This window comes from Malaya genurostris, chromosome 3, assembly GCF_030247185.1.
Source record: "Malaya genurostris strain Urasoe2022 chromosome 3, Malgen_1.1, whole genome shotgun sequence".
Taxonomy (NCBI): domain Eukaryota; kingdom Metazoa; phylum Arthropoda; class Insecta; order Diptera; family Culicidae; genus Malaya; species Malaya genurostris.
The window spans coordinates 235025872-235049251 of record NC_080572.1 but is presented as its reverse complement, the minus strand read 5'-3'; the positions used below and the strand labels follow the sequence as shown (position 1 = coordinate 235049251).

Below are 23380 nucleotides of genomic sequence, written 5' to 3'. Positions count from 1 at the left end.
GCAGAATTCGAGAAATAAAAGATATTGTAAATAAGAAAAATGTTAAATACCTCTAAGAAACGATCTGACCAGTATCCTGCTTCTCATATTCGGATTGCTGTGAACAACGCGAGATGACACACTACTACTGAGAAAATAAAATAAAATAAAATAAACACTCGTGGATGAATTTGCTGCAGACTAATTTTAGATTTTCAACTTGAATTACACGATTGAATTGTAAATTTTAATTCCATATAAATCTGATAACACCGACAATGATATGCAGATGGCGCTTTGATCGGTTGACGTCGTTCAATTTTAGGCGGTAAATTCACACTTTCCGTCGTTGGAATATTTGTTCAATAAATAACACTTTTCACTAAACAACACACACCTACCACAGCTGCACTATCATACAAAATAACTGTTTCGATCAATTACTTTACTTTAGTTTGATCAAAAAACGGTCGGCCACAACGAATTTGATGATCTACACAGCAGACAATTCTTAAATTTACTGGTGACGTAAATCCGCATATGCCTCAAATCATAAGAACATAATTCGTAAAATGACTGAATTTTACAAGAATGATTTACATATGTGTCGAAAATACACTACTTTTAAAGCAGACGTGTAAATTTACATGCTTCAATAATTGAAAATATGTCAGAATGCCTTAAACATGTGTTAGATCTACTGTAAAAATGAGTCATTTTTGACACTCGTATATGTCGGTCTTAGAAGACGTAAATTTACACGATTTTTTTCTAGGTGTGTATGTATCGACGCTTGTTAGCAAAATGAAAAAGTGATCGACAGATCGACGCGATATATGTTGACTTTTCGAAAGCTTTTGACTGCGTCCCACATCTACTTGCTGTTGAGAAATGGCTTCCCAAACTGGCTAACCTCTTTGGATTTTCGACTTGATTCTTCGTTTTAGAGCAGCTGGAGTACCTCAAGGAAGTCATCTTGGGCCACTACTATTTGTGTTCTTTATCAACGAGCTATGTGATAGACTAACGTCTTTTAAAACCATGTACGCTGATGATCTACGAATTTATCGCATCATCACTACTCTAGTGGACTGTTGTGCTCTGCAAATTAACATGGAAATGATATTGACATGGTGTGACAGAAACGGTATGAAGGTGAATATAGATAAATCAAATGTTATTACGTTTGCCCGTATACGCTAGCCTATTGTGTTTGAGTACTCTATGAATACCATCCCAGTTGTACGAGTATCATCTGTTAAGGATCTAGGTATCATTCTCGATCGCAAGCTTCGTTTTACGGAACACTACTCAACGGTTACTGCTAAGGCATTTGAAGTACTGCGGAACTAATCAAACGTGTAACTCGAGACTTCACAGAAGTTTATAGTTTAAAGACACATTAAGTTTCCCTGGTTCGGAGCATCCTTGAGTACGGAGTTATTGTGTGGTCCCCGTATAACTTCATTCATATCGATTGTATCGAACGAGTTCATAAGAGCTTTATGAGGTTTGCTCTTAGACGACTTCCTTGGCGAAATCGTTTCCAACTACCTTTCTATGAACATCGCTGTGCTCTCATCAGTTTGCCTACCAGATAGGCGAATCTTCCTACAGCAACTATTCGTTTTGGACTTGCTCTCAAACAACATTGGCTGTGATGCTCTGTTAGCTAAATTGGATATCAACGTTCCAAGCAGATTGCTACGCCGAATGGTTTTCTTCCGATGATCAGTTCATAGAACGTTGTACGGCCAAAAAATCCACTGTACGTTTGCTGTCAGCAATTCAATAGAGTTTATAATTTATTTGATTTTAATATTAGCAAAGAGACTTTCAAACAAAGAAAAAGATTAGGATTAAATTAGTATAAGTCTACGCCTGTGCGAATTTTTTTTTTAACTCGAAGACAAATAAATAAATGAACTGATCGACTGTGTATTGTCAATTGAAAAAAATTAAATGAAATTTTACGGCACTGCATGGTACTGGAAAATTAAGCAATATATACCTTCAACCTAGGATGGCATTTCTCGTATCAAAGAACGATCACTAGCAACTCTGCACACGATTCAATCAGTGCCATCAAGGAGAGACGGATATCATCGCAGCAACAAAAAACCGGCGTGGTTCATTTAACATAGAATAGACACCAGTGAATATAACCTTTGTATAAGATGTGTCTATGAAAATTCATGTGAATGCTCCACACAAGGGTTTTGAAATATTGCATCCTAGTATGAGAATCATCAAGTCGAACAATCGATTCGATTTTCTGCGATAATTGTCAACTTGCGATTCGCTCTTGGTAAATTCCACACAGCACCAATCATTATCAGACTGTAATTTTTTTTAAGGGCCGTGAAATATTCAGAGTATGAAGTGGAGCGAAGAAATGTAGAAAAATTCTCTCGTGGTTCATGCATTGAGAGACTCGAGTTCTTTCAGCATCTTCTACCGGATTGAAAATGTTGTATACAATATTGATAAATATCGAGCAGCTTTTGTCAAATTTTCGACAATCACCAACACTGCTTTCAACTAGCCGTAAAATTCTTCAATTAAGCAAGTCTGGTTAGTTGATGAACAAATGCACTGATTTGTGGTATAGCGGATCTTCGTTCCGGGCTCCGGAAGTACCGGAAAAAGCGATCGTGTTTTCCAATCCGGAAATCACTCCAATTTCTCAGAAACAGCTGATCCAATTTTTACACAGTTAAATTCGAATGAAAGGCATTATGGTCCCATGAGTTAAGATGTGGAGTTCTGCCTTGGTCCGGATTCTTGCTCCGGAATTACAGGGTGGAGTGTGCAACCAGTCATTTAGAGCGACGCTGCAAAAATGGAAAAGTTGTTCTAAATTTGTCTAAAAAACAGATTCAATTTGTAGGTTATGTTAGTTGCTGACCAAGCGAATCGAGCTCAGCAATATCAGTTCCTTGTTCCCGGTTCCGGATGTGTTTCAAGCCGTCATTTATCGACAATTCAAAAACCTAAAGTTGACTTAAAACTGTTTACAAATCGAAAAGGTTATGCTAAAGCATAATTTTCGTCAGTTACAAGTATCTATTGAAGCGACTATTGTCAGAACATGCTCAATGGTTCAATTGGTATCGGAAGTGAGGTACGTGAACCTTGGCAGATGAACTGTCAAAATTAATTAATACTTTGAAAACCCGAGTCATAAAACGTCCGCTGTCTGCTGGCTTGAGTTTGTCCGGAATGTCTTACTAAACAGTCATGAACGCCCGTGAACGGTCATACGGTTGAAAGAATTTTTTAACCGAGGTAATTATGATTTCTCTCATGCGCATGGATTAGACTAGCCACGTAGAACCGTCAACGAAAAAGGTACTCTGATTGAGGAACGTGCTGGGAATATATTTTAAACCTATCAATTAATAGTTCCCCACCTAACGCGTGATTCTAAATCGCTTTATTGTGAACATGAAGTATAAAACGTCCAGTGGGATGATGCCGATTATCAGTCATAATCAATATTTGAACTGCAGTCAGCACGTTTCCGCCGGAAGATCGTCACCAAAATGTTCAAGATTGTAAAGACCGCTGAAAAAAAAACATCCAGTTCGGTAAACAGATATCTAATAATAGTCTCATTTGAGTTGCAGATTTGCCTGTTCGTTATCATTGCCATCGCCTCGGGGTCAGCGCGACCAAACCCAAAGCCGGACATAATTACGTACAGTGCCCCGGTGCTGGCCGCTGACCCGGACATCGTTGTTACTAGTGATTACGTTGCTCCCGTAGCCACCGTGTACGAGCAGACGTTCCATGGCGATGTGGCCCCGCTGATCGCTGCCTATTCAACACCGTACTTGACCGCTCCGTTGGTGTATTCGCCGTACGAGTCGGTTGTTGCCCTCGCTCCAGGAACTGTTCTGCTTAAGTAGAGCTTTGGGTTTTCCTGGATTATGTGATCTTACTCGATTTTTTTTCTACTTACGATTACTGTTAAATAGTACAATAAAACGTGGCTGAGATTTATTCGATGGGATTTATTTTTTCTAAAAGCAGTGCTTCAAGTGGTGTTTGTTTGAATTGTCCCGAAGAAGATTTCTCTGAAGCATTGAATGGAAGATGCCACTTTAGAGAATGCTATGTTGTCACTAAACAAAAACCAATTGTGGAGCCAGATATTGAGGATTGAACAGAAGTCTGTGTCGCAAGCATTTTGATATGATCAAATTTAGTTGAAACGAATCGCCCGGTGGTGAAGTCGAGGGTCCGTTTTTTTCCTCACTAAACCGATCTCCCCTACGATGGGGGCCGGTAACTCATATTTTTTCCACGGGTGCTAATTATTCTAGGTATGCCACTGGATAAGATGTAAACTCAATTGGTTCAAACTAGTAGAGCTCAAACAAATTTCAATAGAACAACACTATTTCCGTACGTGTTCATGGCAAGGAAATACTTCCTTTCAGAAAACTTATAACTTTATAACTTAAGACACCGACACAATTTATAACTGAATGTTTTAGCAATCGTTTAATATTTTCATGTCTCTGAAAATACAGGATTCGATTGCAAATGCTACGATCCACTAGCACTTTACCAAACAACTGCGCAATTTCTCGGCTGATTGATGCATAGGTTTTCCTACTGGCATTGAACAATTTACACATATGAAATTTCACCATTTTTCATGTGATCCACATCACTCTTCAATCCAGTGAGCAATAAATCAATACGCCGAAACGAACAGCCACCAAGAAAGAGGCCACCGTGTCAACCAGACTTAGTTACATTGATGCCTATGACGTGCGTAGATTCTTCATTCATTTATGCATTCATTCAAGGAACGTGCGCCTATCTGGATGCGACATGTCTGTCAATTCGTTTGAACTTCACCTAGCATCATTCGATGGCATTGATTTTTTTGGTATTTTTTTAAATGGCTGAACGACATTCCAACATTGTTTTCTGATATTTACTCTTCAAACCTGCTTGAAATTATACGGTATAGGAAGGTTTTTGGATAGAATTGTTGGAAAAAACGTTTGTTGGCTCGTTCAAAACTAAAATTGGGCTGTGCATCGATTTCGTAGATTATATGACTAACTAAAGCGTCAGTTTCGGAGTTTCGAAGATTTAATCGTATAAGTGACGTAATCGACAAACAAATTTATTTATCTGTATAATTATTTCACGTTCAAATGGATTATTTTTGATACGCTAGGTTTGAGAAATGTTTCCGAATATGTGACATAAACGCTGAAGCACACTTTTTTCAACTACTCGAATAAATTGGTGTCAAAAATGAGCCCATATAAGTGTTTTTGCCGTTCTCATATAGAAAGGTTATGCAATCACTTTAAACTCCGACTATTGAACCGAGGGCCGGAGGGCCGACTGTCATATATGTCTGTGTGTGTCTGTGTGTGTATGTATGTATATATGTATGTATGTGTGTATGTGACAAATAAAGACACTCGATTTGCTCAGAAATGGCTGAACCGATTTTGACAAACTCATATTCAAATGAAAGATCTTACGGTCCCATAGATCGTTATTGAGTCTAATCCGATCTAATCTGATCCGATTTGTTAGTTAGTGGATATAGAAATCTACCCGAGGACAACTAGTCCTCGGTTTTCGCTTCTGGAAGCACCGATCATAGTGAAGAAAAGCTCCGAAACCGGAACTCACTTCGATGTCTCGGCAAGAGTTAACCAATTTTCACAAATCGTAATTCAAATTAAAGCTCTCATTATCATTAAAGATACTGTGCAATTTCATCTAGATCCGACTTCCGGTTCCGAAATTATAGGGCAATAAGTATCAAAACTTTCAAACTGTCATACAAAATGATGCAAAATCGGTACGCATGGGTACGTGCTGGTACGGAAGAAGAAGGAAACGCACAGTCGGTGTTGAACAGTCGTTCGCCCCGCACGCGTATAGCTCTTGGCTCCTGGAATTTTTTTCTGGCTACCTAGAGTTTCATTGATTCAAGGCTTCAGTCTTTTTCAAGGCTACCTGAATCACTAACAGTCTTTTTAAAGTCAGCCTTTCTCAAGGCTATACAAAGAGTGATATTAGAGTGACTAAGTGATACAAAGAGTGATATTAGAGTGACTAAGAAATTAATCAGCCTTTTTTAAGGTTAGCTAGGAGTCTAATCGAAGACTAATTTAGCCTATTTAATTTAATTTAAAATTTCATTCATTTCAAAAATGCCTGCGTCTAACCGGAAAGGCAACAAGCCTAAGACTAAAAATAATTCAATACGGAATATATCACAATCCGTTATTCAACATTTTTCTAATAACATTCACGATCTTATAGAATCTGAATATAAAAATAAAAGACAACGGACGGAATTCTCTTCCGTTGATTCTATGCCGTCTAACAATATTTACGAGAATCTTCCTGAATCCGATTGTAGCGACATAGAAGAAAATTCTTCAAAAATTCCCAAAATGGACGCTTGTCGTTCTGGGAAGAAACATCAATCTATGCCACCAGTGACGATGATGATTTCCGACTTCAAAGCATTCCGTACTGACCTTTCTACTTTTCTCCCGGAAGTAAAAGTCTCATTTCAAATCGGACGAAGAGGAGAATGTCGAGTCTTAGTTGATGGATTGGAAGATTATGAACGTCTTATCCGATATTTGTCCGAGAAACTTTATAAATTTTATTCGTATGATATAAAATCAGACAGACCCTTCAAGGCTGTCTTGAAAGGCTTATCAAATGATCAAAGTATTGATGAAATTAAAAATGAACTAAAAGAAAAGCTTCGTTTTGCCCCTTCCCAAATAATACTTATGAAAAAAAGAGCGATTGGTACTTCTAAACCACGCTCTGGAATTTCCCATGAACTTTACCTAATACACTTCAATCGAAGTGATGTAAACAATTTGAAAACTTTAGAAAAAGTACGTTTCATTTCCCACATTAAAATTCATTGTGAACATTATAAACGGCATAATCGTATTGCAAACTTAACGCAATGTCGTCGTTGCCAAGGCTTCGGCCATGGAACCAAAAATTGTCATATGGATATACGGTGTTTGAATTGTGGTAAATCGCATTCGAAAGACGTTTGTCCAATAAATGAAACCACTGATAAATTTTCATGTTCAAATTGCGATGGAAATCATAAATCCATTTATTTGAAATGTCCTGTCAGGGAAAAAAAATTTAAATGCTTAAATTTACAGAACATACCTGAAAATCAAAAAAAAAACCGTTACAAATACCACGCTTAATTCTTCTAAGGCACTGATTTCTTCGAATTTAAAACAAAAAACAGGTACGCATTTAAATTCGTCTTCTAACGAAAACAATTTATTGACAGGTAGATCGACCTCGTCATCATCATCTTCTAATGTCACTTATGCTAGTATAACAGGTAGAAATCTACCACCTATTTCTTCTAATGTAAATAATCAAAACACAGGACCGCCTTGCAGTTCATCTTCTAACGAAAACAATTTATTAATAGGTAGATCAACCATATCATCTTCTTCTAATGGCAGTCTACCTACAAATATTCCTTCAATGTCATTCGCTTCTTTAAATTAAGTTGACTTAGGCGATATAACTGAAAATAAAATGATCTACCTACAAGATCAACTTTTTCAAATGATCATCCGAATGAATTCGACTTCATCACTTTTTGAAGCATTTCAAATCGGATGGCAATTCGCAAATAATATGATAATGAATTTAAAATTTAACAGTGATGTTAAATAATTATTTGAATATTTTAAATTGGAATGCTTGATCTTTGAAATCGAGTGAAGATGAATTTTATAATTTTCTCATAGTTCACAAAATCCATATTGCCATTGTGACAGAAACTTTTCTTAAACCAAATGTCAAATTGAAAAGTAATCCACATTATGTGGTTCATCGATTTGACAGGTTTACTGGAATGGGTGGTGGAGTTGCCATTTTTGTCCAACGGCAAATTAAACATCGAATTTTACCTTCTTTCAATACTAAAGTTATTGAAAGCTTGGGAATCGAAGTTGAAACCATTCATGGAATTTATTTCATCGCTGGAGCATATTTGCCATTCCAATGCACCGGCGAACAATTAAATATCTTTAAAGGCGATTTGCAAAAACTCACAAGATATCGACCCAAATTTTTCGTAATAGGGGACTTAAATGCTAAGCATGTCCAGTGGAATTGTAGGCGAAATAACAGTAATGGTAAAATACTTCATAATCAACTCTCAGCTGGTTACTTCACAGTTCTTCATCCCAGTAATCCTACTTGTTTCTCTTCCGTGAAAAAACCCGGTTCTAACAGATCAAAGTAACATTTGTAGTGAACCGATTACACATGCTGACTTTGACTCAGATCATCTTTCTGTAACATTCAGACTTTCCAACGAAGCTATAATTAATCCAATTAGTTCTATATTCAACTATCATAGAGCTAATTGGTTGGATTACAGATTTCACATTGAAGATCATGTGGATCATGAAACTATTTTAGAAAATTCTGCGGACATCGACACAGCAATTGATGATTTGAATCATTACATTATCGAAGCCAGAAATCTTTCAGTTCCCAAAGCTCAAAGTAAATCAAATTCTCCTATCATCGATGACAATCTTGAACTGCTCATTCGGCTGAAGAATGTTCGTCGATGACAATATCAACGTTCTCGTGATCCTGCTATGAAAAACATAGTTAAGGATTTACAAAAAGAAATTAAACATAGATTTACTCTTTTGCGAAATGAAAATTTCGCTAAAGAAGTTGAACAAATTAAACCATATTCTAAACCTTTCTGGAAATTTTCTAAGGTTCTTAAGAAACCTCAGAAACCAATTCCTGCTCTCAAGGAAGGAAATCAAATACTTCTTACAAATGGCGAAAAAGCTCAAAAACTTGCTCAGCAGTTCGAGAGTGTACACAATTTTAATTTGAACGTTGTGAGTCCTATTGAAAATGAAGTCTCACTGAAATATGAGCATATTTCAACCCAAGTGTTATCACAAGATGACATTATTGAGACGAATTTTGATTAAATTAAATCAATTATTAGGAAACTCAAAAATATGAAGGCTCCTGGTAATGATGGAATTTTTAATATTCTTATTAAAAATCTTCCCGATGTTGCTTTGAGACTCCTGGTTGAAATTTTAAACAAGTGTTTTTCATTAGCTTACTTCCCAAAAAGATGGAAAAACGCTAAAGTAATTCCTATCCTGAAACCTGATAAAAACCCAGCAGAAACATCAAGTTATCGACCAATTAGCTTACTTTCTTCTATCAGTAAGCATTTTGAAAAAATTATCTTGTTGAGAATGATGTCTCATATAAAAGAAAATTCAATTTTTTTACCAGAGCAGTTTGGATTTCGTCATGAACATTCAACAACTCATCAACTTGTCAGAGTAACGAACATGATAAAAGCAAATAAATCTTCTGGGTTATCCACTGAAGTTGTTCTTCTAGACATAGAAAAAACATTCGACAGTGTTTGGCACAAAGGTTTAATAGCAAAGATGTCTGATTTCCAGTTTCCTATTTATTTGATCAAAATGATTCAAAATTATTTAACTGATCGTACTCTTCAGGTTAGCTATCAGAATTGTAAATCTGAATTGCTACCCGTACGAGCCGGTGTATAATATTTTCACTTCTGATCTTCCAAATCTACCCGTTGGTTGTCAGAAATCGCTATTCTGTGACGACACAAGTCTGTTAGCCACAGGTAGAAATCTAAGAGTGATCTGCAGTCGCCTACAAAGAAGTTTAAATATTTTCAGTGAATATCTGTCAAAATGGAAAATTAAACCAAATGCAGCAAAAACGCAATTAATTATCTTCCCTCACAAGCCAAGAGCTTCTTTTCTTAAACCAAACAATAATCACATTCTCAAATTGAATGGCTTGGAATTGACATGGTCTGATCAAGCTAAATACTTAGGTTTAACGTATGACAAAAAACTCACTTTCAAGGATCACATTGAAGGAATCCAGGCAAAGTGTAATAAATATATTAAATGTTTATATCCTCTTATAAACATAAATTCTAAGCTCTGTCTAAAAAACAAATTGTTAATTTATAAACAAATTTTCAGACCAGCCATGCTTTATGCAGTACCAACTTGGTCAAGTTGTTGTTCCACCAGGAAGAAAACGCTTCAAAGGATTCAGAATAAAATTCTGAAAATGATTTTGAAGCGTCCTTCTTGGTTTAGTACAAATGAGTTACACAGACTCCCAAATATAGAACCGTTAGATGTAATGTCACATAATATTATAAGCAAACTCCGACAAAAATCGATGCAATCTTCAATTGAATCGATTCGCTCTCTGTATTAGTTAGTTAGTTAGTATATAAGTTCCTTTTCCCCATTACACAATACAAGTAGGTTTAGAATTTTCCCTACACAAAAATCTCAGAATTGCGGAAGTAAATAATGTCCTCATGGTATCAAACAAATCATATATATAATAGGGCTGAGAAGTCACCACTTGTGGCTGAACACCAAATTTAAATCTTAATAATTTAATTTTAACTCATATTCCAATAAATAGTTATTAAAAAAAAAAGAAGGAAGCGCACCCGCCTAGCACACAGCATAATTTGTTCAATTTTGTACAGCGTGCAGGGTTGCCACATTTAAATCTATATTAACGTGATGTAACTATTTACAAATTGAAAAGATGATGGTCAGGGGCGCAAATTCCAAAAAATATTTGGGAGGCAAAAAAAATTATTATCATATATCATTTTATTTAGCACAAAAAATATCTTTATAAAGCAAACGATTAGAGTAGAGTGATTATTAAACGTTGGAGGCATATGAAACAATGGGCCGTATGAATAAAATGTAATAAAGTCTAATGTTTGTAGTATCTTCTCAAGAATAAAATTCACAAAGTAAAATGCAGTTTGGTATGAATAAAAACAAATTTGAACTTGTAGTAAACGCTACTTTTGAATTTGATGATGGTTTATGAACAGGAATTAAAAATATACAATCGCTGATCGCTGGATCCGCCGCTGCTTCTTACCGCTTACCGCTGGCCCTTGAGAATGGCCGGTATTATAGATTCAGGTGATCTGAGCCTGGTCGATGATGGTCTAACTGTCGTTTCCGTACTCTCCGTAAGGTTCGTGAAAACGATGCTAGGTCGGAGCTGGACGAGGCTTTGGGTGGGCTGAGGTCTCGGTCAATTCCGAAGTACATCAAAAGTAAATCCGAAATAAATCCGCAGTGATGCCGTCTGAACACGGTATACTGCTTGGCTTCGTTCTGTTTTGTCCGTTTTGTCCAACGCACTGAACCACTGCGGATTACAGGTCAAGTGCAGCTAATGCAATGTGTTTTAATTGATACACAAACTTCTTCCATCCAAGGGTTAACGAGAAACTGGAGAAGTTGGGGTGTAAAATTTTTTGAGTTCCTTACGCTGCGATGGTTTCTACCAAAGTGTCAGCACTTGGGATCGTATGTAAGCCGCCTACCGCGTCTGGTTAGTTTCGCATCCCGCGTAACTGTTGGCAACAATTGATATAACGCACTTTTTGTGAAGAGTGTCTGATTGTGTTATCTATTGTGGTACAGTACCTATTCGCAATAAATTTGGCAATGTAACCGTTTGAATGGTTACAACTTAATGAAATCATAAAGAAGTTTCTCGTAAAGAAAGTCACGACAAGCAAGAATGTCGCGAACTGGGACATTGGATAGGTACGCAAGGAATTTATTAGTTGAGATCTGACATCACGATACTCCACGCCTGTTCAAACGACATGATCAATATCGCGATAACCTTCGCCACAAGCACAATGATTAGTTTCGGAAAGTCTAATTCGAAGGAGATGAACGAATGAAGTCCCTACTCACATCCAGTTCCCTGAACCATACCTTTGTTGATATTTTAGGAATAATTGAGTGTATCCACCGACCCAGATCATCTCTATCCCAAGCTGGAAAGTGTTCTTTGGCAAGACGCGCTATAGAATTCGTTGAAAGTAATCGGTCTCTCATAAATTTCACCCTCAATAGCACCACGTTTGGCTAAAACTTCGGCTCTTCCATTACCTGGAATGGTGCAATAAGCCGGGACCCAAATTGTTGTGATTTGATAATTATTCTTCAATATGTCGTTCAGGCGTGAATCGAGGTTCCAGTGTATAGGGATATGAAATGCCGTTGATGCATAAATGTTCCTGCACGAAATAAATATATTTAACTAGATAGGAAGCTCGATTTATTTAATATCTCAATGTTAGACATCAATTCTACCACGGTTTTGTATTGTTGAAAAAAAATAGTTGTACAGTCAAAATAAAGTTTTATTTCCCACCCCCTAAAATAATCATCGGACTACTGTAAAGCTTATCAAAATTTTGTCATTTTTTACAGGGCTTTTGTGTGTTTTGATGAATGGTAGAATAAATGTTTGCAAGGATTCTTCCTAATAGAATCTCTAGTTCATAGAATCAGTTGTGTCGAGAACATCAGTATTTGCCCGCAATTGCAAATCGCTTGCCAAATCTGATTGTTTGAACAAGCATATCAATAAAAACAAATTTAGAGGTTGGGCCCACTACCACTACCACCACCACCACCGCCAAATCACACGAACGCGGAGATCAATTCACCGGTCCATTTCTTTAAACAATGTTGTCGTTGAAATGTTTTGTGATTTGTGATTGTTTCGGATGACAAGTGGCACCATCTTGTTGAAACCACATTTCGACCACATCCACATCCTGAAGATTTATCAACAAAAATTCAATGTTCATGGTTCTGTATCGATTTTATCGAGTGCATTTATCGGGATGCATCGGTAATTCTTGATAGCTGGAATCCAAAAGAGTGAATGTAGACCGATGATTGCTAATTCTTCATGGTGGGCTCAGATGGACGATTATGTGCACTATAAAATTCACGAAGTGCTCTAAAAACAGTTTTAATTGAACACTGATTTTGAAAATAAAATATCTACGATTTAGAAGCGTTGTTCTGATGTTAACGTACTCATGATGATTTGCTAAACAATACTGAGTAGAGACGTCACTTTGCACTGTCAAAACAACTTTCAGACAATACAGTAACCCCTAATCCCTATATACAAACCTCCTAAAGACACCCGTTAGAACAGGGGTGACATTAGGTCTGTATCAGTTTTGATCCTTGGTAGAATGTTTTGTTCTTAGTTTCTACTGAGAAGATCCAATTTACAACAGAATTTGTTACCCGATTCGGCATCTGTTATAAACCTGTTATCGCTTGCTTATCCGACCAACAAGCAGTAACCAGTTTATAACAAAAACAATTATCACAATAAGATTTAATATAAGTCTGGTCTCGTTAGCAGTTGAGAAAACAAAGAATCGCATATATATTACAAAACTTATATAACACGTTTTTCTCTACTATGATCTAAAATTTCAATATGAACGCATTTTGCTCTGTAATTGAATAATAGTTGCATTCATTTCAGTAATAGCCGTTCAACCGAGAAGGTTGTGTATAGAAGCGTACAGTTTAATAACGCTGGTTGGTTTACACGCGTTAAATACGACAACGGTTGAACTACAGGTAGAGACCTGTTGGCAGCAGCCGTTAAAACGTATAGTCGTGCTGCATAAGAGAGCCCTAGTGCTGGGCCAAGCTGGTGAAGGAAACAACAAAGGGCGTTTCCCAAACTCTACCCAGGCCGCAATATACAGCCACAAGTGCTGAGCAGGAGAGTGCAAAGGCACATCGAAGAGGAAGAGTGCAAAGGCACATAGAAGCAGGAGAGTGCAAAGGCACACCGGTGCGAAGGCACTTCGGTGCAGAAGCATATCGGTGCGGAGCACAAGGAAGAAGGAGACAAGACAACTCGGTCTTTCCACTGCCATACAACACGCAGGTATACATCGGTGACCTGCGCTGGTTACAGCTGGCGAAGACGAAAGCAAATCGGAATTCGAGTGGTGCTGGATGTCAGGTAGCAGTAGCATCACATCATATTCTATCGCTACAGTGAGCTTCATCATTGTATCAACGTCCAGATACATCCAACAAGAACATCTAGAGCAACGAGGATCTACACGGCAGTGCAACGGAGATAGACAACAATTTCAAGGTAGAAGTTTTTTCTTTTCCTTTTGATTGAGTACTGTGTAGTGTTGGTTTCAAATTTTATTTTAAAGTTTAGTTAAAAATTTTAATGTAATGGATGAATCCATGGACGTAAATCCTAGCATGAATCCGATACCCCCACGAACGAAAAAATATCAGGAGAGCTCTTCTGGGCCTTGGATAGTCTTTTTTAGACGTATATCAAAGCCATTAAACATTTTTCAAATTAATAAAGGTTTGACATCACGATACTCTTCAATCAAAGAGATCATAAAAGTAAATAACGATAAAATTCGTGTTGTGGTAAATAATTTGAAACACGCGAATGATATTGTCTCTTCGGAACATTTCAATAAAGAGTATAAAGTTTACATACCCTCCAAAGATGTCGAAATTGACGGTGTTGTTACCGAAGCGAGTCTTTCGGTAGATGATTTACTCAAGCATGGTGTTGGTCGTTTCAAGAACTCTATGCTTGAGGGTGTGAAAATACTGGAGTGCAAACAACTGTACTCAGTAGTTCATGAAGAGGGAAAAAAAGTTTATCGCCCATCAGACTCGTTTCGAGTGACATTTGCCGGATCTGCGTTGCCGTCCCATGTGTATGTCGATAAAATTCGCCTCCCTGTTCGGCTTTTTGTTCCAAATGTAATGAATTGTACGAACTGCAAAAAATTCGGCCACACAGCTACTTACTGTAGTAATAAACCAAAATGTATTAAGTGTGAAGGGCCTCATAAAGATAATGATTGCAACAAGGAAATTGAAAAATGTATTTATTGTGGGAATAGTCCTCATGATGATATTTCAGTATGCACTGCATTTAAAGTGCACAAAGACAAAATTAAGCTTTCTTTAAAAGCACGGTCTTTTTTTATTTTATTTTATTTTATTTCGTCAAGCAAATGTAGACTACATATAAATTGTTTACAATGTTCACTTACATACTACACATTATTTCTACGACAAAGCTTAGATTTGATTTGATTTTTTGACATAGTAAGGTCAAGATGTTCGCAGTATTGATTGTAATGGCGCATTATTCGATTGACTGGACTGTATTTTGCATAATTTGTTCTAGCTTGTTTTTCTAAAAATAATTTCCTGGAACGTAGTTGGCGGCTAGGTATATAAAAATTTAATTGCGATAATAATGGAGCTGATTGAATGCGTTGAGAAATAATGTCGCTGATAAAATAAAGCATTGCAAAGTCGCGGCGTTCTTTAAGTGTTTGTATATTGATAAGCATGCAGCGTGCTTCATATGATGGTAGAGGAAATGCTGTCCAGTTTAATTTACGAAGTGCATATAAAAGAAATTGTTTTTGAATAGATTCGATGCGTTCTTCGTGAATAATATTGTATGGATTCCATACTAGGCTGCAATATTCCAAAATAGGTCTGACATATGTAGTGTATAATAATTTAATTGTGTATGGATCCTGAAAGTTATGACTGAAGCGTTTAATAAAGCCCAGCATGCTATTAGCTTTATTGATTATGGTATTGTAGTGTTCCACAAAAGTGAGCTTGGAGTCTAAGATTACGCCTAAATCTCTTACAATTTTACATTTTTCTACAAGTTGATTTCCTAGATGTATGTTTATAGGTATAATTTCATTTTTCCTACTGAAAGTTATTGAGTTACATTTTTTTACATTGAGTTGGAGTAGACTTTTGCAGCACCAAATGTGGAATAGATTGATTTCGTTCTGGAATATTACAGCGTCGTTGATATTTTTAATTTCCATGAAGAGTTTCATGTCGTCTGCATATATAAGCACTTTCAGATTTTTTAGTATGAAGGAAATGTCGTTTATATGTAAAATGAAAAGGAGAGGCCCTAAGTGAGAACCCTGAGGTACGCCAGAAGTTACATTAATTGGTTCAGACAGTATGTTTTGGAAGCGGACTACCTGTACACGATTCGTTAAGTATGATTTGAGCCATTCAAGAAGAGTATGTTTTATGCCATATTTTTGTAGTTTGTGTAGAAGTAAAGGTATGTCAATACGGTCGAAGGCTTTGCTAAAGTCAGTGTAAAGAGTTTCTACGTAGTTGCCAGCGTCCATTGCATTCAGTGTGAATGTCATAAATTCTAAGAGATTTGTTGTAGTTGAGCGGCCTTTAAAAAAGCCATGTTGTTTGTTTGTTATTACATTTTTAAGTTGATGAAAAAGTTTTTCGTTTACAATTTTTTCAAATAATTTTGGAATGCATGAGATAATTGCTATTCCACGGTAGTTCCGAATGTTAGATTTTGCACCAGATTTAAATATTGGTACAAGAAAGGAAGATTTCCATGCTTTAGGGAAAGTACATTTATTAAGTGATAAGTTAAAAAGTAGTTGTAGTGGTAGTGTAAGTTCTTCAGCAAGATTTTTTAAAAATATTGGTGGTATGCTGTCAGGTCCAGGCCCTTTTGAGGCGTCTAAGTTTTTCAGTGCTGTCGAAATATCATGTTCTGATAGATAGTTTACAGAGATAGAGTTGGAAAATGCAGGTATGAAAGAGAAGTATTCACGGTCACGGTCAGTTTCTGAATAAGATGTATATACTTCTTGGAAAAAATTTGCAAAGTGATTGCAGATTTCTGTACTATTTTTCCCTACATGTTCGTCGAGGTGCATTTGAGATGGAAAATTGTTGCTTTTTAGTTTAGTTTTCGTGTAGTTAAAAAAGTTCTTAGGGAAAGTCTTTATTTCGTTTTCAATTTTGCGGTTGTATTCTTCGTGTGCTGTGTTAATGGCTATTTTGAGTTGATTGCATAGATTTAAGTAATTTTGAAGATGGGCGTCACTTTTTTCTTGTTTGTAAGTTTTGTGCGCTTTTTGTTTCCTATTTTTCAAATGTTTTAGTTGTGAATTGAACCATACAGGTAATTTGCTGTTATGATTTTTTCTTCTTCTTTTCATGGGCAAAGTTTCGGATAATATTTTGTTTATAATGTGATAGAATTTGTTTATTTCGACGTCGACATTTCCTTCTGTACTCAGTATGTTCCGCCAATTTATTATACTTAGTCTACACTTGACTTCTTCAAAGTCAATTTTATTGTATTCCGGCACTTCCTCATATTCCAAGTCGTAGGGAAGGGATGCATTGTGTGTAAATAATGAATATTCAATTGCGGTGTGAAATGCTTCATTTTTCCATAATGGCAGGTTTGATGCATTCACACAAAAGTCTTCTGTGCAATTTGTGAAAAGAAGGTCTAAATATGCGTTTTGTTGATTTTTTACGGAGTTTACTTGATGTAGGCCAAAATTAGAAATTTTGTCGAAAAAGTAATGCAATGTTGGGTTTTCTCCTACGACTGGAAGTAAGATTGATTCATTTTCAATGTCAGAAATGAAGTCCGCATTACGTTGATTGAAGTCGCCAAAAATATGAAGCTTTACTTCAGGTTCCATATTCGAAATAATTGTGTCTAAAGATTGAAAGAATAATTCAAAAGAGAATTTGTTCGCATTTTCGGGTGGGAAGTAGACAGAGCAGTAAATATGTTCTTCTCCCAATATTGAGACTTTGGCCCATACATGCTCAAATTCTTTATATTTAGGAGTAATAATTTCTTCAGAAGTAAAGCAAGAGTTTATGGCTATGAGGACTCCACCTCCAGATTTTTTCTGACAGAGAGATAAATTTCGGTCGTGCCGGAATACGTTAAAATTATTTCCAAATACTTCTTCGCTTCTAACACTTTCATCCCAGCTGCTTTCAGTTCCAAGGATTACGTCGAAAGAGGAGGTTATTAAATTTTGATGAATTTCTTTCATTTTGGCCGGGCTTTTCATGCGGTTGAAATTTTGGCAATAGACCAAAATTTCAGTCACATTTTGTCTATGAAGCGAAGAAGTTTTTGAGAATTCTGGAATACTTACATTACTAATTTCGGTGTCTATTCCTTCGTCAAAGGGCGTCGTTATTTCCGAAAATTCGGCCTTGTAAAATTGTGTTCGGCTTCCCGGATTAGTTGGAGTCGGCGGATGTGTTCACTTGTCAAAAATTTCCCATAAGAGTCCAGGTCGGCCTGCGCTTCCTTAGGTTCCATTCCATATTCCTGATGCACTTCGATGAAGATTCGTAGGAGGTGGTCAGGTGTTGTTGGAAGGCCTTCTGATGCTAATAGCATTTTTATACTAGTTGGTGTCATACCCTCGATGCATACTGTAGGTTGTTGATTTTTCATGTATGACAAATACAGACGGACGACGTGCATTATTTTCGGGTCACGAAGTCTTGCTTTCAAGAAGCGTTCGTCGCCATTTGCAGATTGTGAAGTAAGACGTACAATGGGAGGACGCATTGGATCAATTTCGAATTGGCTGTCTGTATTTATGTCCTGTGATATTGCAGACGTATTTATGTTCTGTGATATTGCAGATGTGGGTGGGGCAGCTTTGATGTCATTACTTCCTAAGACCGGAGTAGTGTTGTTTTGAATACTTCTTGTTCCTTTGTAAGGGTTGATTGTTTCACCTTTTTGAAAATTTATGAATTTTGAGGCAATATCTGCACCTGGATTCCCGGAGAATTGAACCCGTGCAGCTGCTAGTAAGTCTTTGTCCAAGGGTAAGGTATATTGTAATGACACATTATTGTTATTGTTGTGGCAGGTATTGTTACTGTTAGTGTTCAAGTTGCTGTTGTAGTGCACATTATTGTCGTTGTTGTTGTTGTTGCTGCTGTTGTTGTTGTTGTTGTTGCTGCTGCTGCTGTTGTTGTTGCTGTTGTTGTTGTTGTTGTCGTGTTTGCTGTTGTTGGTGTAGTTGTTGTTTTTACTGCGTATACTGTAATTTGTATTATTTTGTTGTTTCCGCTTCCGTTGTTTTCGTCTGAGGTTTGCTTTTTCTGCTTGTTTTTCTTGCAGCCGTCGAGTGCGCTGTTTTTTATCATACACACTCCAGTCTCGTTTCCAGATTTTTTTACTTCCAATGAAGCGCCAGCCACTGTCGCATGTTTGATTTTCCTTCTCTTTGAGTTCTTCAGCTAGAGACTTAGGTTTGGTATTTTGGTCTTTGGTTCCGATACTGGAGATTGAAGTCGATATTGCTTTGACTTCATCTCTCAATTCTTCCAGAATAGTGTTAGGTATTATTGCAGGGACTTCAGATTTGGTAGGTCGTAAGAATTTTTCTTCGAGGCGAAGAAGCCGTTCGCTCATTTCCTGGATGTGCTGGTCATTTACTTTACTAAAATCGCTAACGTTTTTTATGGCACTGTGTAACGAGGCCTCGAATGACTGCATGCGCTGACCTACTTTACCGCAAATGTTGTGGTCGTTTCTGCTGATACTGGACAATGACTGCTTCACGTCGATGAGCAAGCGCTCGACACTGTCGAATATTTCCAGGTAATGGGTTTTCATGTCTGCAGTGGTCCGGTGATACGTTTCCGTTTGATTTTTTGTGTACTTAAGAAGTTGCTCCTGTTGATGAAGTAGCTTTAGAGTTTCAGCTCCTGTCCTTATTAAATGTTGACAGTCGGCACACACTGGTACCATAAATGCCAGAATAAAATTTTCTTGATGCCGCTGCACGCCGATGCAGGCTGAATGGTACGATTTTTCACAGAATTCGCATTTCCAAAGGAAGCGATCGTCAATATTAACACACGATTTTACACCGCACTTCATTATTCTAGATAGAATTTGTCCGAAAGGCTATAAAAAAAAGCCCGCGCGCGACGTAGACTACGCGTCAAAAAATAAATAAATATAAATTACTTGCGGAGCGCTCGAAAAAGCGAACCGCGCCCGATGACTGTTCGAGGCGAAAAAAAGGTCTAAGCGCACATATGCAGAAATGCTTAAAACGGTCATTGATGTCCCCCCTTTGGAAACCGAAAACGGGTTTTCAAATCTAGAGGAACCAGAGGACTCTGACTCTGACGAAAATAGTGAAGGTAATTCGTTTATCACTACCCAAGGGTCAGTTAAGAGAAAGAAGTCTTCCTCCAAATTACCAAAAAAGACACCTAAAATTTCATCTTCAAAAAAAGATCCCCGTGTTAAACAAAAAAAGTCAAAACCAAAGACTGTGCCTCCTGGTTTGTCAAATTCACAAACCAATCCAGGATCTAGTACAGAAAAAGATAATAATCCAGTGGGCTCCATTTCACAGCCACCAACAGGATTACTGAAGTTTTCGGAAATTGTTGAATGGATTTTCTCAGCATTCAATATATCTGAACCCTTAAAGACCCTCATAATGGCATTCCTTCCAATAGCTAGAACCTTTTTGAAGCAGTTATCAGCTCAATGGCCAATTGTCTCAGGTTTTGTATCTTTTGATGGATAATTTATCACCCGTCGCAAATGATACAATCACTGTCCTGCAGTGGAATTGTCGAAGCATCATGCCAAAACTTGATTCATTTAAAATGTTATTGCATAGTCAAAAATGTGATGTATTTGCTTTATGCGAAACATGGCTTACTTCAAACATAGCTTTAAATTTTAATGATTTTAACATTATACGTCTCGATAGAGACTCTCCGTATGGTGGAGTGCTTTTGGGAATTAAGAAATGCTATTCCTGTTATAGATTAAACATCCCTTCAACTTCTAGTATAGAAGTTGTTGCTTGCCAAATAAACATTAAAGGCAAAGATATTTGCATAGCTTCGGTTTATATTCCTCCAAAAGCACAAGTTGGACAGCAACAGCTTAATGAAATGGTTGAAGCCCTTCCTGCACCACGATTGATTCTGGGGGATTTAAATTCGCACGGTATTATGTGGGGTTCCGTTTACAATGATAGCAGATCATCTTTAATACAAAACATTTGTGACAATTTTAGCATGACGGTATTAAATATGGGTAGCATGACACGGATCCCAAGACCTCCGGCACGCCCAAGTGCATTAGATTTATCTCTTTGCTCAACATCAATTCGACTAGATTGCACCTGGAAAATACTGCCTGATTTACACGGTAGCGATCATTTACCAATCATCATCTCAATTAGCAGTAGCAATTGCATTGCTACTTCCGCTAGTATTCCATATGATTTGACAAAAAATATCGACTGGATTAAATACCAAAGTAGTATCTCTAGTATTTTGAATTCAATGGAAGAGCTCCCTCCACTTGAAGAATATGACTTCCTCATTTGTTCGATTCTGGAGGCAGCAGAACAATCCCAAACTAAACGCTTTCCTGGGCCAACGACTAACAGAAGGCCTCCCAACCCCTGGTGGGACAAAGAGTGCTCAGAGGCTAAACTCGCAAAACAAAAAGCTTGCAAGACGTTTCTAAAACGGGGAGGAGGAACTCCTCAGAATTTTGAAAAACTTATGGTTTTAGAAACCAAGTACAAGAGCATACTTCGAGCCAAAAAATGTAGCTATTGGAGACATTTTGTCGAAGGTTTGTCAAGAGATACCTCAATGAGCACTCTTTGGAACACGGCCAGACGAATGAGGAATCGTAACGTGGGCAATGAGAGTGATGAATACTCGAACCGATGGATATTTGACTTTGCTAGGAAAGTTTGCCCAGATTCTGTTCCTACGCAGAGCATTATACGGGAATCTCCTCCAAATAATGGTTTTATTAATAACCCATTTTCAATGATGGAATTTTCTATAGCACTCTTGTCTTGTAACAATAACGCTCCAGGGTTGGACAGAATTAAATTCAACTTGGTGAAGAATCTGCCCAACCTCGCAAAAAGACGTTTGTTGGAATTGTTCAACAAGTTTCTTGAGCAAAATATTGTTCCACCTGACTGGAGACAAGTGAAAGTTATCGCCATTCAAAAACCGGGGAAACCAGCTTCCAATCACAACTCATATAGACCCATTGCGATGTTGTCCTGCATCAGAAAATTGTTCGAAAAAATTATTCTACGACGTCTCGACACTTGGGTCGAGACGAACGGTTTGTTGTCAGATACTCAGTTTGGCTTCCGTAGAAATAAAGGGACGAATGATTGCCTTGCATTACTTTCGTCTGACATCCAAATTGCCTTCGCTCAAAAGCAACAAATGGCATCTGTATTTTTAGACATTAAAGGAGCATTTGATTCAGTTTCCATTGATGTTCTTTCAGACAAGCTTCACCAAAATGGACTCCCAGCGGTTATAAATAATTATTTGCACAACCTTTTGTCAGAGAAACACATGCATTTTTCACATGGCGATTTGGCAACACTCAGAAATAGTTACATGGGTCTCCCGCAAGGCTCATGCCTCAGTCCGCTCCTCTATAATTTTTACGTAAATGACATTGACAGCTGTCTAGTAACCCCATGTACACTAAGACAATTGGCAGATGATGGCGTGGTTTCAGTTACTGGACCCAAAGCTATTGATCTGCATAAACCATTGCAAGATACCTTAGATAACTTGTCCGATTGGGCTGTTCATCTTGGTATCGAATTCTCTGCGGAGAAAACAGAGTTAGTTGTCTTTTCAAGAAAGCATGATCCCGCGCAGCTTCAGCTCCATATGATGGGAAGAATGATCCAACAGGTTTTAACTTTTAAATACCTCGGGGTGTGGTTCGATTCCAAATGCACGCGGGGAGGACACATTAGGTTTCTGATAACAAAATGCCAACAAAGAGTAAATTTTCTTCGAACAATAACAGGATCTTGGTGGGGTGCTCATCCGGAAGATCTAATAAAATTGTATCAGACAACGATACTTTCAGTGATGGAATATGGATGCGTTTGCTTTCGTTCCGCTGCAAACTCTCATATTATCAAACTGGAGCGAATTCAGTATCGTTGTTTGCGAATTGCTTTAGGGTGCATGCATTCGACACATACAATGAGTCTTGAAGTTCTGGCGGGAGTTCTTCCATTAAAAGATCGACTTTGGGAGCTTTCATCACGCCTGCTAATAAGATGTAAGGTGCTGAATCCCATGGTAATTAATAATTTCGAACGACTAGTCGAGCTTCGATCTCAAACAAAATTCATGACAGTATATTTTAACCATATGTCACAGGAAATCAACCCTTCAAGATTCAGTCGGTGTTGAACAGTCGTTCGCACCGCACGCGTATAGCTCTTGGCTCCTGGAATTTTTTTTCTGGCTACCTAGAGTTTCATTGATTCAAGGCTTCAGTCTTTTTCAAGGCTACCTGAATCACTAACTAAGTGACTAAGTGATACAAAGAGTGATATTAGAGTGACTAAGTGATACAAAGAGTGATATTAGAGTGACTAAGAAATTAATCAGCCTTTTTTAAGGCTAGCTAGGAGTCTAATCGAAGACTAATTTAGCCTAGTTAATTTAATTTAAAATTTCATTAATTTCAAAAATGCCTGCGTCCAACCGGAAAGGCAACAAGCCTAAGGCTAAAA

General features: G+C 37.4%; 1 protein-coding gene across 1 annotated transcript; it reads left to right on the top strand.

Moving 5' to 3' along the window:
- Positions 1 to 3408: 3408 nt before the first annotated feature.
- LOC131436050 (uncharacterized) lies at positions 3409 to 3984 on the top strand. The gene is made up of 2 exons (XM_058604493.1): positions 3409 to 3536; positions 3609 to 3984. Exons 1-2 carry the CDS (start codon positions 3525 to 3527, stop codon positions 3888 to 3890), a joined length of 294 nt encoding a protein of 97 aa, XP_058460476.1. The 5' UTR covers positions 3409 to 3524; the 3' UTR covers positions 3891 to 3984.
- Positions 3985 to 23380: the final 19396 nt, after the last annotated feature.